The sequence below is a fragment of the Primulina eburnea genome, chromosome 1 (assembly GCF_022965805.1).
Source record: "Primulina eburnea isolate SZY01 chromosome 1, ASM2296580v1, whole genome shotgun sequence".
Taxonomy (NCBI): domain Eukaryota; kingdom Viridiplantae; phylum Streptophyta; class Magnoliopsida; order Lamiales; family Gesneriaceae; genus Primulina; species Primulina eburnea.
The window spans coordinates 10,849,886-10,863,116 of record NC_133101.1 but is presented as its reverse complement, the minus strand read 5'-3'; the positions used below and the strand labels follow the sequence as shown (position 1 = coordinate 10,863,116).

The window sequence follows — 13,231 nt, the reverse complement described above, 5'->3', positions numbered from 1 at the left end:
TAAATTAGTACTTATTAGTTATTACCTGTCCCTCATGGCCCATGGGTAAATTAAATTCATTATATATCATTAATACAAAAATTTTTCTTATATTGTAATATAAGTCAATTTTATGAGATATATATTTTATTTGAATAATTTATAAAAAAATATTATTTTTTATTATAAATATAAATATAATTAACTCATCCAACTACTAAAAATATGTGAAATTGTCTCATAAGAGACATATTATTTGAACAATACAAGTCTAAAACAACAAATCCAAATATTTTCTCGATAAATTCATTATATATTGGGTTGAAGAGATATATTATTTGAACAATACAAGTCTAAAATAACAAATCTAAACATTTTCTTGATAAATTCATTATATATATATTGGGTTGAAGATTCATATTGGATACGCAAGAACAATCCAGGCTGTTTTAGATAACATATTGAATATTTTAATTAGATCGGTGTCGTATAATTTATTATTTCGGCTTCGAAAACTTTAAATTCGTTATTATTCCGTGCACAAGTACTTGAAAAATATAAAATAGCAAATATGTTTTTTTCTTAGTGAAATAATTAAACAATTGAAAAACCACTTATGTATTTTTTCTGAAAATAATTCTTCAAAAATGAACTTTTTCATAATTCTTACAAAAAGTTCTGAAATATATATGTTTTATTAATATTTAATTTTAAGTAAAAAGAAAGAAACAAAAGAAAAAAAATTAAAGGAAATGAAATATGCGACAACCTGAAAAAGTTTTTTTTTTCCCATATTCCTTCTTGTAATAAATAGCACATTCAGCGGACATTTCTGCCAAAACTCGTCGTTGTTCAGCAGAATCTTCGACCTTTTTTCCCATTTTATCTCACCCATTTACACTCCCCAGATTCATGCCCATTTGTGGAGAATCAAAGATCTGCAGAACATATGGGTATGGGATCAAGAATTTGCCCAGAACTCAGCTTGGATTGCCCGTCTTCATCGAGATATTTCGTTCAAAAACCAATCGGGAAGTTTCTTGAAGAAGTTTCGAGGATTTGTAGTGTGTCCGAGAAGATTTCGAAGCTCGATGAATTTGTTAGTAGGTTGCAAGATGAGATGAAGAAGATCTCTGGGTTTAAAAGAGAGCTCCCTTTTTGCATGCTCCTTTTGAACGATGGTGGATTGTTTCCCAAATCTTCGTTCCTTTTTTTCTTTTATGAAATCTAATTGTCTTTGATTGGATTGATTATGTATAATCTTGAGTTTTTGTTTGGATTATTTGGATAGAGTTTGATTTGTGTTTTCGCTATTTCTGTTCTTGCAGCAATTGTGACGATGAAGGATGAGTTAATGAAGTGCAGAAGATCAAGTACGCAGCCATTGTTGAAAGAATTCATACCATTGAAGAAAGATGAAGATGTTGAAAGTGTAAAAGAGAACACTCTCACAAATATCAACGATGAAAGGAGTTGGAAGAATTCTCTGCAGTTGGGGAACTTAAACAACAATCACCATTTCGGAAATTTGGGTTTTGATGACAGCAAGCAGATGTTAAAACCAGATAAAAGTAAAAAGGTAGAAGGGTGTTCCAAACCTTGAAATTTCACCAAGAAATCTTTATATGGTTCATGGGATGTGTGTATTTTTGGGTTTCTTATGTTCATTTTTTTTGGGTAAACAGAGAGCTAAAGAAGAAATGAATCATCCATTTGAGATCATGGTGAAAGAAGACAGCAATGAATCATCTCTCGGTTCAAATTTAAAGGCTGAGGAGAAACAGCATACTAAGAAACAGAGGAGAAGTTGGTCACCTGAATTGCATCACCGGTTTGTAGAAGCCTTGCTCAAGCTCGGAGGTGCTGGAGGTACGGATTTTTGAACTTGTCTTTTTCTAAGAAATTTTATAGATTCTTTGTTGGAAAATTGGATGTAGTTTACTCCGTGTTTGGATAATTTTGGATCATCGAATTCCTAAGTTTTCAAGGAAAAAGATTCAAATTCTATGAAGTTGATGAGAGGCGGACAAGGACCGTGACATCTTAAGTTTGTATTGTGATTTCACCAATTTAAGAAGGAACTTTTATCATGTTGATGTAGGAGTAATTTTTGTTGCGGTCTAACTGGATTTTGTTGTGTTCTGGGCAGCTGCTACACCTAGGTTGATAAGAGAAAACATGGCAGTCGAAGGTCTCACACTCGATCAAGTAAAGAGCCATCTTCAAGTGCGTTTGATCTCATCTTTTTTTCTTCTTCTTTCTATCGATCTCGTTGATTCGGAGAATCGTTCCTTATGTTTCTTGATCTTGTTTCGTCTCAGAAATATCGCATCCACACCAAAAAATCTACTCCTCCGTCCAATATCCAGCCTGTTGGCTATGGAAACTTAAAGTTACCCCAAGAACCACTTGGTGAATCCTTGTTGCAACTATGCAGTTCTCAATCCGGATCACCTCACGGCCCTTCGCTGCTGACGGGTTCCTCTCATGGTACATCCACGACGACCGGCAGGGATACTATCGTGGAAGAAGATGACGATGAAAGATCAGAGACCCACAGCTGGAGGAGCCAACTTCAGAGATGTGTTGTGTAAATTGTGTGTCACCAATTTTGCAGATTATATCCCTCGAGGTTTATTTTCTATAATCTCGCGACATTTTACTCGTCGAACCCAGTATTCCTACGGCTTATGGAACTTTGAGCTCGTCCAGAACTCGAACTGATGAACTAACACGAGTTATTTTTTAAGCCATTTTCATGAAAGATTTCTCCTTGTGAACTTTTCACTTATGAGAATAATGGATAAACTTTGTTTTTTTTTTTTTTGTTTTGTATATGTTAAAAGGCAAAAACTTGTGTGAAATTGTCTCACGGGTCGTATTTGTGAGACATATCTCTTATTTGGGTCATCCATGAAAAAATATTATGCTAAGAATATTATTTTTTATTGTGAATATGGATAAAGTTGAACTATTTCACAAATTAAGATCCATAAAACGGTCTCATACAAGAGTCACTCATGTATTAATGTTGCGTAGAAGATACAGAAATGGAAGATGTCTTTTTTCTTGAGATCGGATAAGATTTCGTATTAGTAGTTCTTGTCTAGCACAAGAATAGACGATGGTCCACTTCTATTGAAACGACCCTTAAATTGTACGTCTTCTCCCATATTTTTTTTTATTATTAAATCAATCATTTAATATATTTTATATAGACATAGATTATGGTATTGTTCTAAATAATTTTAAATATTATAGAAAATTTTAAATTGAGATGCTGTCGAGACTTAGTATTAGACAGATTAGAAAACACACACATACACACACACACACACACACACACATATATATATATATATATATATATATATATATATATATATATTTTCAAGAACAAGTTAGAACATATTATAAAATATAGTATATATATTTAAGTTGTTAAATTTTTTTTTTGTTTAATTCGATGGAATAATTTTAGTTTTTTATATACATTTTTGGCAAAAATTTGTGTGAGACGGTCTCACGGGTCGTATTTTGTAAGACGGATATTTATTTGGATAATCCATGAAAAAGTATTATTTTTTATGCTAAGAGTATTACTTTATATATATATATATATATATATATATATATATATATATATATATATATATATATATATAATGAGAAAGCAACACAAATTCTTACTTAATAGTTTATTATGATTTTTTATAATTATCGAAGGATTAAAACGTTATTTCAATTGTTGAAATTAAAAAATGAAAATAAAAATGTTTGTTGAAATTAAAACTAAAAATATATATAAAACATGAGAAATCAACACAAATTCTTACTTAATAGTTTACTATGTTTTTTTATAATTATCGAAGGATTAAAGCGTTATTTCAATTATTGAAATTAAAAAATAAAAATAAAAGTGTTTGTTGAAATTAAAACTAAAAAAAGTATAATATTGATATAACATAAATGACAAAATTAGAAGAAAAATTTGATGTCCATTTTTGTTTCTGTTAGGGCCAATCTTTATATATAGTATAGATTTTCAACGCATCCATTCAATAGCCACTCTTTTAATATTCCTAGGATAAGATTAATCATAAAAATGCACGAAGCATGCCTCGAAGAATCGTGATTGATTTTTTTTAATTTTTTTTATTAGTAGTATGAAAGTGATACTTGACCAGATTTAATTCTACTAAATCAATTCTAAAATTTATAAGTGATAATTGTTAAAAGTAAAAATTTAAGGAAAAAAGTAAAAATTTCAAACTAATAAAATATATTAAACACACTTTATAATATTATGTCTACTCAATTGTGTTTTTCTTCACAAATTGAGATACCTATTTATAGAATTTCTTTGAAAATAATCCAAAAATAAATACAGCATTACATACATCATCACACACTGATTTTCAATATTTACAACTTTTGTTTTCAACATTAAATAATTCAACTCTTATTTTCAATACTATAACTCGTGATGATGATCATGATACAATGATTGTCTTCATTACGTGTTTTTGTATTGTCTCATTAAAAACCTTACTAGGAAAAACCCATTGGGATAAAAACCATTATAAGGGAAAAAGAGTGCAGTGATGTAAACTCTTCCCCATGTTAACATGAACGATTCTTCACAAATTTCGTAGATTGTGCATCACAATGTTATATATATTCTTTCTGAATATTGTCGTAGAAAGTGACTTTGTGAAGAGATCTGATGAATTTTCACTTGGTTAAAAGTAACGAATATCGATATCTTTATTCTTCTCAAGCTCTTGGATGAATGCGAAGAACTTATGGGGAATATGTTTAGTTCCATCGCTTTTTATGTATCTTTTTTTTCATTTGAGTAACACATGTAAAATTATCTTCATATAGTGTCACATACTTCTTGTCGAATGATAATTCGTATGAGATTTGGATATGTTCGATCATTTATTTTAGCCACACGCAATCACGACTTGCTTCATGTAGTGCAACAATCACGGTGTGATTTGATGAAGTTGTTACGAGTGTTTGTTTCTGTGAACGCCTATTCGGCTTGAGAATGTGACTTGTGTGGATCAGATAAATACACAGCATCAGCATAACCGATTATGATTTGACTGGTATTTTTTGGATACAAAAGTCTCAAGTCTCGTAGTTAACAAAATATATGTTTAATTTCGTTCCAGTGTCTCTTTGTTAGATATGAGCTAAATTTTGTCAATAAATTTACAGCAAAAGATATATCAAGTCTTGTACAATTTGCAAGATAAATAAGGACACAAATAACACTTAGATATGGTACTTTTGGACCAATAATAACTTCATCATCTTCACATCGACGGAATGAATCCTTTTTTGTTTAATGATCTAACAATCATTGGTGTACTTAAAGGATTTGATTTATCCATATTAAAACGTTTAAGTACATTTTTTGTATAATTTGAATGTGAATAAATATTCCACATTTTTTTGTTCAATTTGCAAACCCAGACAATATTTTGTTTTTTCAAGGTCATTTCAAATTCTTCCTTCAAGTATGACACAACTTCTTGAATTTTCTTATTCGTTCCAATGGTGTTTAAATCATCAATATATACAACAATAATTTCGCATCCGGATGTTGTTTTCTTAATGAAAATGTAAGAGCAAATTGAATTGTTTACATTTTTTTTTCATTATGTGTTCACTTAGTTGATTATACCACATTGGACCGGATTGTTTTAAACCATATATATATGTACTACTATCGAGTGATCCATATAAGTAAAATTTGACAACATCCATAAAACGCATTTCTAAATTTTCAGATACCGCCAAACTAATCAAATATTGAAACGTAATTGCATCCATATAGGAGAATATGTTTCTTCATAATCAATTCCAGGTCTTTGAGAAAAACTTTGTGTAACAAGTCAAGCTTTATATCTTACTATTTCATTTTTCTCATCTCGCTTCGAATAAAAACCCATTTATACCCAACGGGTTTACACCTTCAGGTATAAGGACTATAGGTCCAAAGACGTTACGTTTGTTCAGCGAATCCAATTCAATCTGGATGACATTTTTCCATTTTATTCAGTCCTGTCGATTTTTACATTCACTGAAAAATTTTGGTTCAAGATATTCATTGTCATTTATGATGTCAAATGCCACATTGTAAGAAAATATCAAATCAATTTCTTTCATATCTTTTCGGTTTCATATTTTTCCAGTATTAATATAATTTATAGAGATTTCACGATTCTCATCAGTTTGCGGTTCTAACAGAACATTTTCATCATCATATATTTCTGCCGGAATATCATTCTCTTTTTTATTATCATCGTGTTTCTCTATACTTTCTTTTCGAGTATTTTTATCCTTGGAACCTGTAAGGCCCGAGAATTTGATTACCGTAATCTGAAATGATTTGGTGATAATTGACATGATTATAGACAGAACGGATTAGAACGGGGAAGCCGGAAAGAAGTTGGAAGTATGTGCGAGGAAAAGACCTCGCGCATATGCGCGACTCTGCCGGGCACATATGTGCGAGAAAGACAGAAGACCTCGCGCATATGCGCGACATGATTCCACGCATGTGCGCGAGGGTGGCAAAAGACTTGTGAAGAATGGAAATGGCCTCGCGCATATGCGCCGAGTAGAGGCGCGCATATGCGCGAGTCACTGTGAAGACACGCGCCGAGACCTATGGTCTCGCGCATATGCACCGAGACAGGTCGCGCATATGCGCGAGACGTGCAGTATGCACAACGAGATACTTGCTTCACATGCATGTATAGGTATATATAGGTATATATATATATATATATATATATATATATATATATATATATATATATATATATATATATATATATATATATATATCGGAGAATAGACTGATTATGAGATTGTTATGAATTTTCAGAATTGATTTCATTACGACTAGACCGATTTGATATCAGAATTGTTTTGTTATTGATTTTGAAGTGTTGAGATTGATATCTGATTAATACGGTATCGCTGGGTATATTGATATTATTCAGAATCTGATCACATGTGTTATTGATTTGTATATACTGATAGGGTATCGTCGATGTTACGAGATTGTACAGACTTGCGATTATGATCTGTTAGTGTTAAGATTTTGGGTTGTACCGATACTTGTTATGAGCCGTGTTATTATATCTGTGATGTTGAGATTGACGGGGTTATTGAGATTGTATTTTTATACCGTTGAAACATCAGCAGATTGACATTTGATTAGATTCAGTATTGATTGAGAGTATATCGTATGTTGTTGACATTGATCAGATTGTATTTTGATTTGAGTATTGATCAGAATCAGTCGTGAATTGACTTATACATTGACATAGTATATCGATATTCTCATTTCAGATTTGGTATGGACAGATTTGACTTCGAGACTTCGACTTCGTCAGATCGGGAAGACAAAGGTATAAGTCAATGTGTTCTTGGGAGATCGACTCAAGTAGGCAATACTTGAGTTTCCCTAAATCACATACTTATTGTTATTATATGCATTGATTTGATTATTATATGTTGTTCTATTGATTTATAGGAAGCATGTATTAGACGAGTATTAGATAAGTGATCTTGTGACAGAAGTGCCTGATAGTAGTGGGATCGCCACGGGCACATTGCACGATGTCACAAGATAGTGTATAAGCAATAGTGCCAAAGTCTGTCACCGGATGATTGGCTATCGATGTTGTTAGAATTGGAGTTTCTTCTATTACTTGTGATCGATACCATATCGATGTGGATAGAATCGGAGTTTATTCTATTACTGGTGATCGATATGGAATGCCAACGTCTGGAAACCGGGATCCCTAGACTAGGAATCCGTCTAGTCTTAGATGTGGAGTCACGAGTATGATTGACAGTTTTATATGGATTATGTTCTTAGGAATTGATATAGTATTACTAGTTCGTGTTCCCGATTGTGGTATATGTTCGGAGTATGATTTATAGTTTGATATTGATTCATGTTTCTGATTGCGATACATGTTATGAATATATGTTTCATGCTTTTATTTCTGTTATATGAAATGCATGTTTCGTTGATTTATACTGGGAATATAATTCTCACTGGAGTTATCCGGCTGTTGTCTTGTTTGTATGTGTACATGACAACAGGTGGGACAGGTTCAAGGTCAAGGAGATGAAGAAAGATCGTGATTAGAGTGGAGACTACGGACTTTGATTAGAATTAGGGTTTGGACACTTGAGGTTTAATTGTTAAACCTTGGTTTGAATAAATGTATGTTGTACAGGACTCGCACCCTACTTTATACTGATATGTATAATAGATGAATGTCATTACGTTCCGCATATAATAGTGTATGTTAAAAAAAAATTTAGACCATGTTTATTATAATTGATTAATTAGTCCCAAAGATGATTAAGAATCGAATTAGCGTCTGGGTCCCCACAGAACCGATTGGCCTTCCACGCTTCTATCGTTTTATGACATCATGAGTGTCTTCAATTTTTCTTTGGAATTTCAATTTGAGTATAGACATTTATAGCATGTATATATGATTTCGTGACCCTTTTTATGGTTGAAAATACATCTGGTATTTGATTTGCTATTCTTTGCAAGTGCACAATTTGCTGTACATCTTCTTCACATTGTTTATTTCTTGGATCCAGATGTAACAATGATGATGTATACTGTTGGGTGCAATAATTGTCTCTGCTGAAAGAGTGATCGAACCATGATGCTTTGTTAGGATCGGGAAAGAGTTTAGAGGGAGGGTGAATGAACTCTTTTAAATTTTCTCGTGTAAGAGTGTGATTTTAACCATTTTTAGGCGGTTGAAAATGTCTTCTCAAGCAGTTGAGAATGTGAACCACTATGAAGTGCGGAAAACGATTCACAATCTTTAATGCAACTTAAAACACAATATCAGGCTAATTCAATGAATAGAGACTAGACATATAAATGATTGCGGAAAGTAAAATGACACAGGTTTGTTAGGGATGTTCGGAGAATGCATACTCCTACGTCACCCCTTCTTCCTCCTTAGGAAGGATTCCACTAAAAGACTTTGGCTTTACAGACTTCTTACAACAGCCGCTCCAATCAGGACTTATCACACTGCCTGTTTTGAACCTCTTAGTGATCACTTTACACTTTTGGATATTTAAGAACACTTAGTTCACCAGATATCAAAGCTGAATCAAATAACCAAAGGGTTAATGATATGAATAAATAGTTTTGATTTAGTAGCACGAAAATGATCCTAAGATGATCAGATAAACTTCTCTTGTGTGCATGCTGATTGAGCGATGGAGTATGTGAACTTTTAAGAGCGCTCTGAGATCTTTTTGAATATCAAGTGAGTTGTGATAATGCAGCTGAGAATCTCTAACCTTCTGCTAGCATACTCTTCCGTTAATATACAAGATTTCCTTAACGGTTGGAAAGGACATAACAACATTAACCTGATCCTCTATGTAGACGTGTTGCTGTAGATATGTTGATCATTAAATGATCTATGATAAACGCATTTAATGTTCTTTTTGCACAGCATCGTTCTGAATCGCTTTTCTTTAGGAGTTCCTTTTAAGGAAACTGTTTTGGACAACAGAACGTTAGGTCTATGCATGATCTACCTTTTTCTTGGAAAGATAATTAAATGTAGATCAATCTTGGAACTGATGTAAGAAATTGTTTACTTCAAAGCGGTGTAATACTTGAATGTATTTAAGCTGGCCAGAGAATGTCTGTGAGTAATAACTAATTCTCTTTAATGACCGGTTCTGATAACGTTTTGAAGTGAGCGGTTGAAACTGCTTTGAGCTTTGATCAGTTAGCTGAGCGGTTGAACTGCTGCATATCTGATATACGAACCGCAGCTGAATACTTGTTTTTGTTATACACCAAAATTCTTGGGAATAATATTTCTTAACATGCTTGAAGTGTTGTGCGGTTTAAAATATTTGAGTTACACCATTACCACCAGCTATAGCCTTTGGTAAAATGGTAAGCACTCGGTCCTAAAATTGATATCAGAGCCAATGTCACGAGTTCGATTCCCATTGATTACAAGGAGTGTAATTATTGGGAGGAAGATTGTTGGGTACAATAATTTTCTCTTTTGGAAGAGTGATCAAACCGTGGTGCTTGAGCTACTGTTCGGTTTATAAGATTTGAGTTGCACCATTACCACCAGCTATAGCTTTTGATAAAACGATAAGCACTCGTTCCTACATATACTATGTAATTTCCTTGTCGATGTGTTTCTTTTCTCCTCCCTAACCTTGGGTCATTAAAATGACAATTAGTAAAACATGCTGTAAACACGTCGCATGTCTGAGGCTCAAGATATCGAATGATTGATGGGCTATCATAACTAACATAAATTCCGATATTTCTTTGAGGTCCCATTTTGTTCGTTGACGCGGTGCGATATGCACATATACCATACATTCAAAAATTCTCCTATGAGAAATGTCTGGTTCTTTACCGAAAACAAGCTGCAATGGAGAGTATTTATGATATGTACTTGGTCTGATGCGAATTAATGCAGCAGCATGTAAAATTGCATGTCCCCATATAGAAACATGGAGTTTTGTTTTCATAATCATTGGTCTAGCAATCAGTTGTAGACGTTTAATAAATGATTCAGCTAATCTATTTTGTGTATGTACATGAGCTACATGATGCTCAACAGTTATTCCCGTTGACTTATAATAATCATTGAAAGTTTGGGAAGTAAATTCACCAATATTATCAAATCTAATTTTTTTGATTGTATTATCGGGAAATTGATTCTGCAGTTTTATTATTTGAGCAAGTAATCTTGCAAATGTCATATTCCGAGTTGATAATAAACATACATGTGACCATCTGCTGGAGGCATCGATTAATACCATAAAATATCTAAATGGTCCACATGGTGGATGAATTGGCCCACAAATATCACTCTTAATATGTTCAAAAACATAAATGATTCAGTTTGGATTTTAGCTGGTGACGGTCTTATAATAAGTTTTCCAAGAGAACACAATTTGCATCGAAACTTATTATTTTGAAAGATCTTGTGGTCTTTCAGTGGATGACCATGTGTATTTTCTATAATTTTTTGCATCATTGTTGAACCAAGATGTCCCAATCGATCATGCCAATTGATTAATATTGAAGAATTATCAACTACCATGTTTGATTTATATGTGTATAATGCAATCCAGTAGGGAGAATTGATAGTTTTTCAACTACATATTTCTTTCTTGATTTATATGTGATAAGACATATATATTTTCATGTCATTCATATAGTGTCTGAGTATCATACAAATGAGAATATATGTCATTAAAACTCAACAAATTTCTTTTCGATTGTGATGAATACAAAGAATCATTTATAAAAAAATTTGTACCATTAGGTAACAAAAAATGTGGTTTACCACAACCTTTAATCAAGTCTACAAGACCTGATATTGTATTCACCGTTGTTTTTGTTGGTTTTAGTTCCAAGAAATATCTTTTATCTCAGAGTAGTGTGCGTTGTACCACTATCAGGTGTGTAAACTTCCATGTGATGAGTTCCTTGTTTAGCTTTGTTCATAGTAGTTTCCATATTTGAACTTCAAAAAAAAGTATGCAATGCAAATATTACTCACAATACATATGTAATTTATTGAAAAATATAAGACATATCATAATTATACAATAAAATATTAGCATATGAGCACATGAAATATAATATTTTTTACATTTAATTCCACCAATATATTGATCATTTTTAGAAAAATTATTCAGAAAATATGCAGTATTAAAATGAGTTGAATTAATCAAACAATCATTGCACTCAGTCAAATTGTTCTATTTTCTTTTTCTTTATTGATTTTTATAGAGCTTACAAAGGTGCTCGGGGGCTCGACAAATATGAGATCAATGTCTTGGAGTGTCGCATCTAAAACAAGAACTTTCAAATCATTTTGAGTGATTTTCATTAACACTCATGTTCTCATGATGTCTTTTTACTGGGTGATTCATGACGCACTTTTGAGTTATAGAAGTAACGATCTCGATTGTTTTCAAAACTACGACGGCGATCCCGACCACGACCATTTCCACATCCACTCCATGACCACGACCTCGATTTCAACCTCGAACAAAACCTTGTCTTTGAATTTTATTTTGGTTTCCAAGTTTAAATTTATTTTTACTTACAACATTTACTTCTGGAAATGTTGTTGATCCAGTGGTCAAGACTGATGATTTCTCAATAGCAGCTCGATGTTCTTTCCCCCCACAAGAAGACATGTGATAAGTTCAAAATATCTCGCAAATGCACGCACACTATATTGTTGTTGTAGAGTTATATATGATGCGTGAAAAGTGAAAAATGTTTTTTCAAAAAGTTTTAATTGCGAGATTATTCGATACATCGCCGAGTTGTAATAACTGACTTCCTTAAAATCTTGGAATTTTAAGGTATTTCACTCATCACGGGCGGTCGGAAGTATAACTTCCCTTATGTGTTCAAATCTTTCCTTTAATCATTTCCATAAAGCCATGAGATATTTTTCAATAAAATATTCACATTTTAATCTTTCATCAAGATATCGACGCAAAATATCATAGATTTTGTTTTTTCTTGTGATGGTGAGATACCATTTTCTTAAATGGTCTCATTTAGACCCAACGACTCAAGATGCATTTCTACATCGAGAGTCCATGACATATAATTTTTTCCCGTAATGTCGAGCGCAACACATTCGAGCTTTGCCAAATTTGACATGGTGGTACTATAAAATAACAATGTATTTTATTAGCTAAGTTGTAAATCTATTAATATGACAAAACAAAGTAACAGATAAATTATACGTACAATTATTCTTAAAAGTAAAGAAAAATCGCGAAGCGGATATTCCTCGATTAATACAAGATTAATGAGTATAATAACCAAACTAATTATACAAAATAATCTTGAAAGAACCATATTCTTCTTCTTCGAAAATTTTAATGAAGAAAATTTTTAGGGAGGAAGAGTAAGTTTGGAGTGATTGAATGTGTTCGTAAAATCATATTTATAAGGTAAAAACTAGCCGTTTATAACCATTACAAAATCTTAAAAAATAAATATATGTATATGTAAATTTTATGATAATAATATGTTCTATATAATGTAATCATGTTTAAATAAATATGTATATCACATCACATTATTATAATGAGGTGTCAGAAACTCCTTTTATATAATGCTGTGATATTATACAATATATATATATATATATAT

General features: G+C 32.2%; 1 protein-coding gene across 1 annotated transcript; it reads left to right on the top strand.

Annotated features, from left to right (window-relative positions):
* Positions 1 to 761: 761 nt before the first annotated feature.
* On the top strand, positions 762 to 3,149 carry LOC140827451 (transcription factor HHO6-like). The gene is made up of 6 exons (XM_073190127.1): positions 762 to 1,160; positions 1,308 to 1,558; positions 1,665 to 1,848; positions 2,129 to 2,205; positions 2,301 to 2,806; positions 2,992 to 3,149. The coding sequence occupies exons 1-5, from the start codon at positions 929 to 931 to the stop codon at positions 2,571 to 2,573; spliced, it is 1,017 nt and encodes a 338-aa protein (XP_073046228.1). The 5' UTR covers positions 762 to 928; the 3' UTR covers positions 2,574 to 2,806; positions 2,992 to 3,149.
* Positions 3,150 to 13,231: the final 10,082 nt, after the last annotated feature.

Coding starts and splice junctions, on each gene's coding strand:
- LOC140827451 (XM_073190127.1), top strand. CDS start 929: ATGGGTATGGGATCAAGAATTTGCCCAGAACTCAGCTTGGATTGCCCG. Junction 1,161..1,307: donor CATGCTCCTTTTGAACGATG/GTGGATTGTTTC, acceptor CTGTTCTTGCAG/CAATTGTGACGATGAAGGAT. Junction 2,206..2,300: donor AAGTAAAGAGCCATCTTCAA/GTGCGTTTGATC, acceptor GTTTCGTCTCAG/AAATATCGCATCCACACCAA.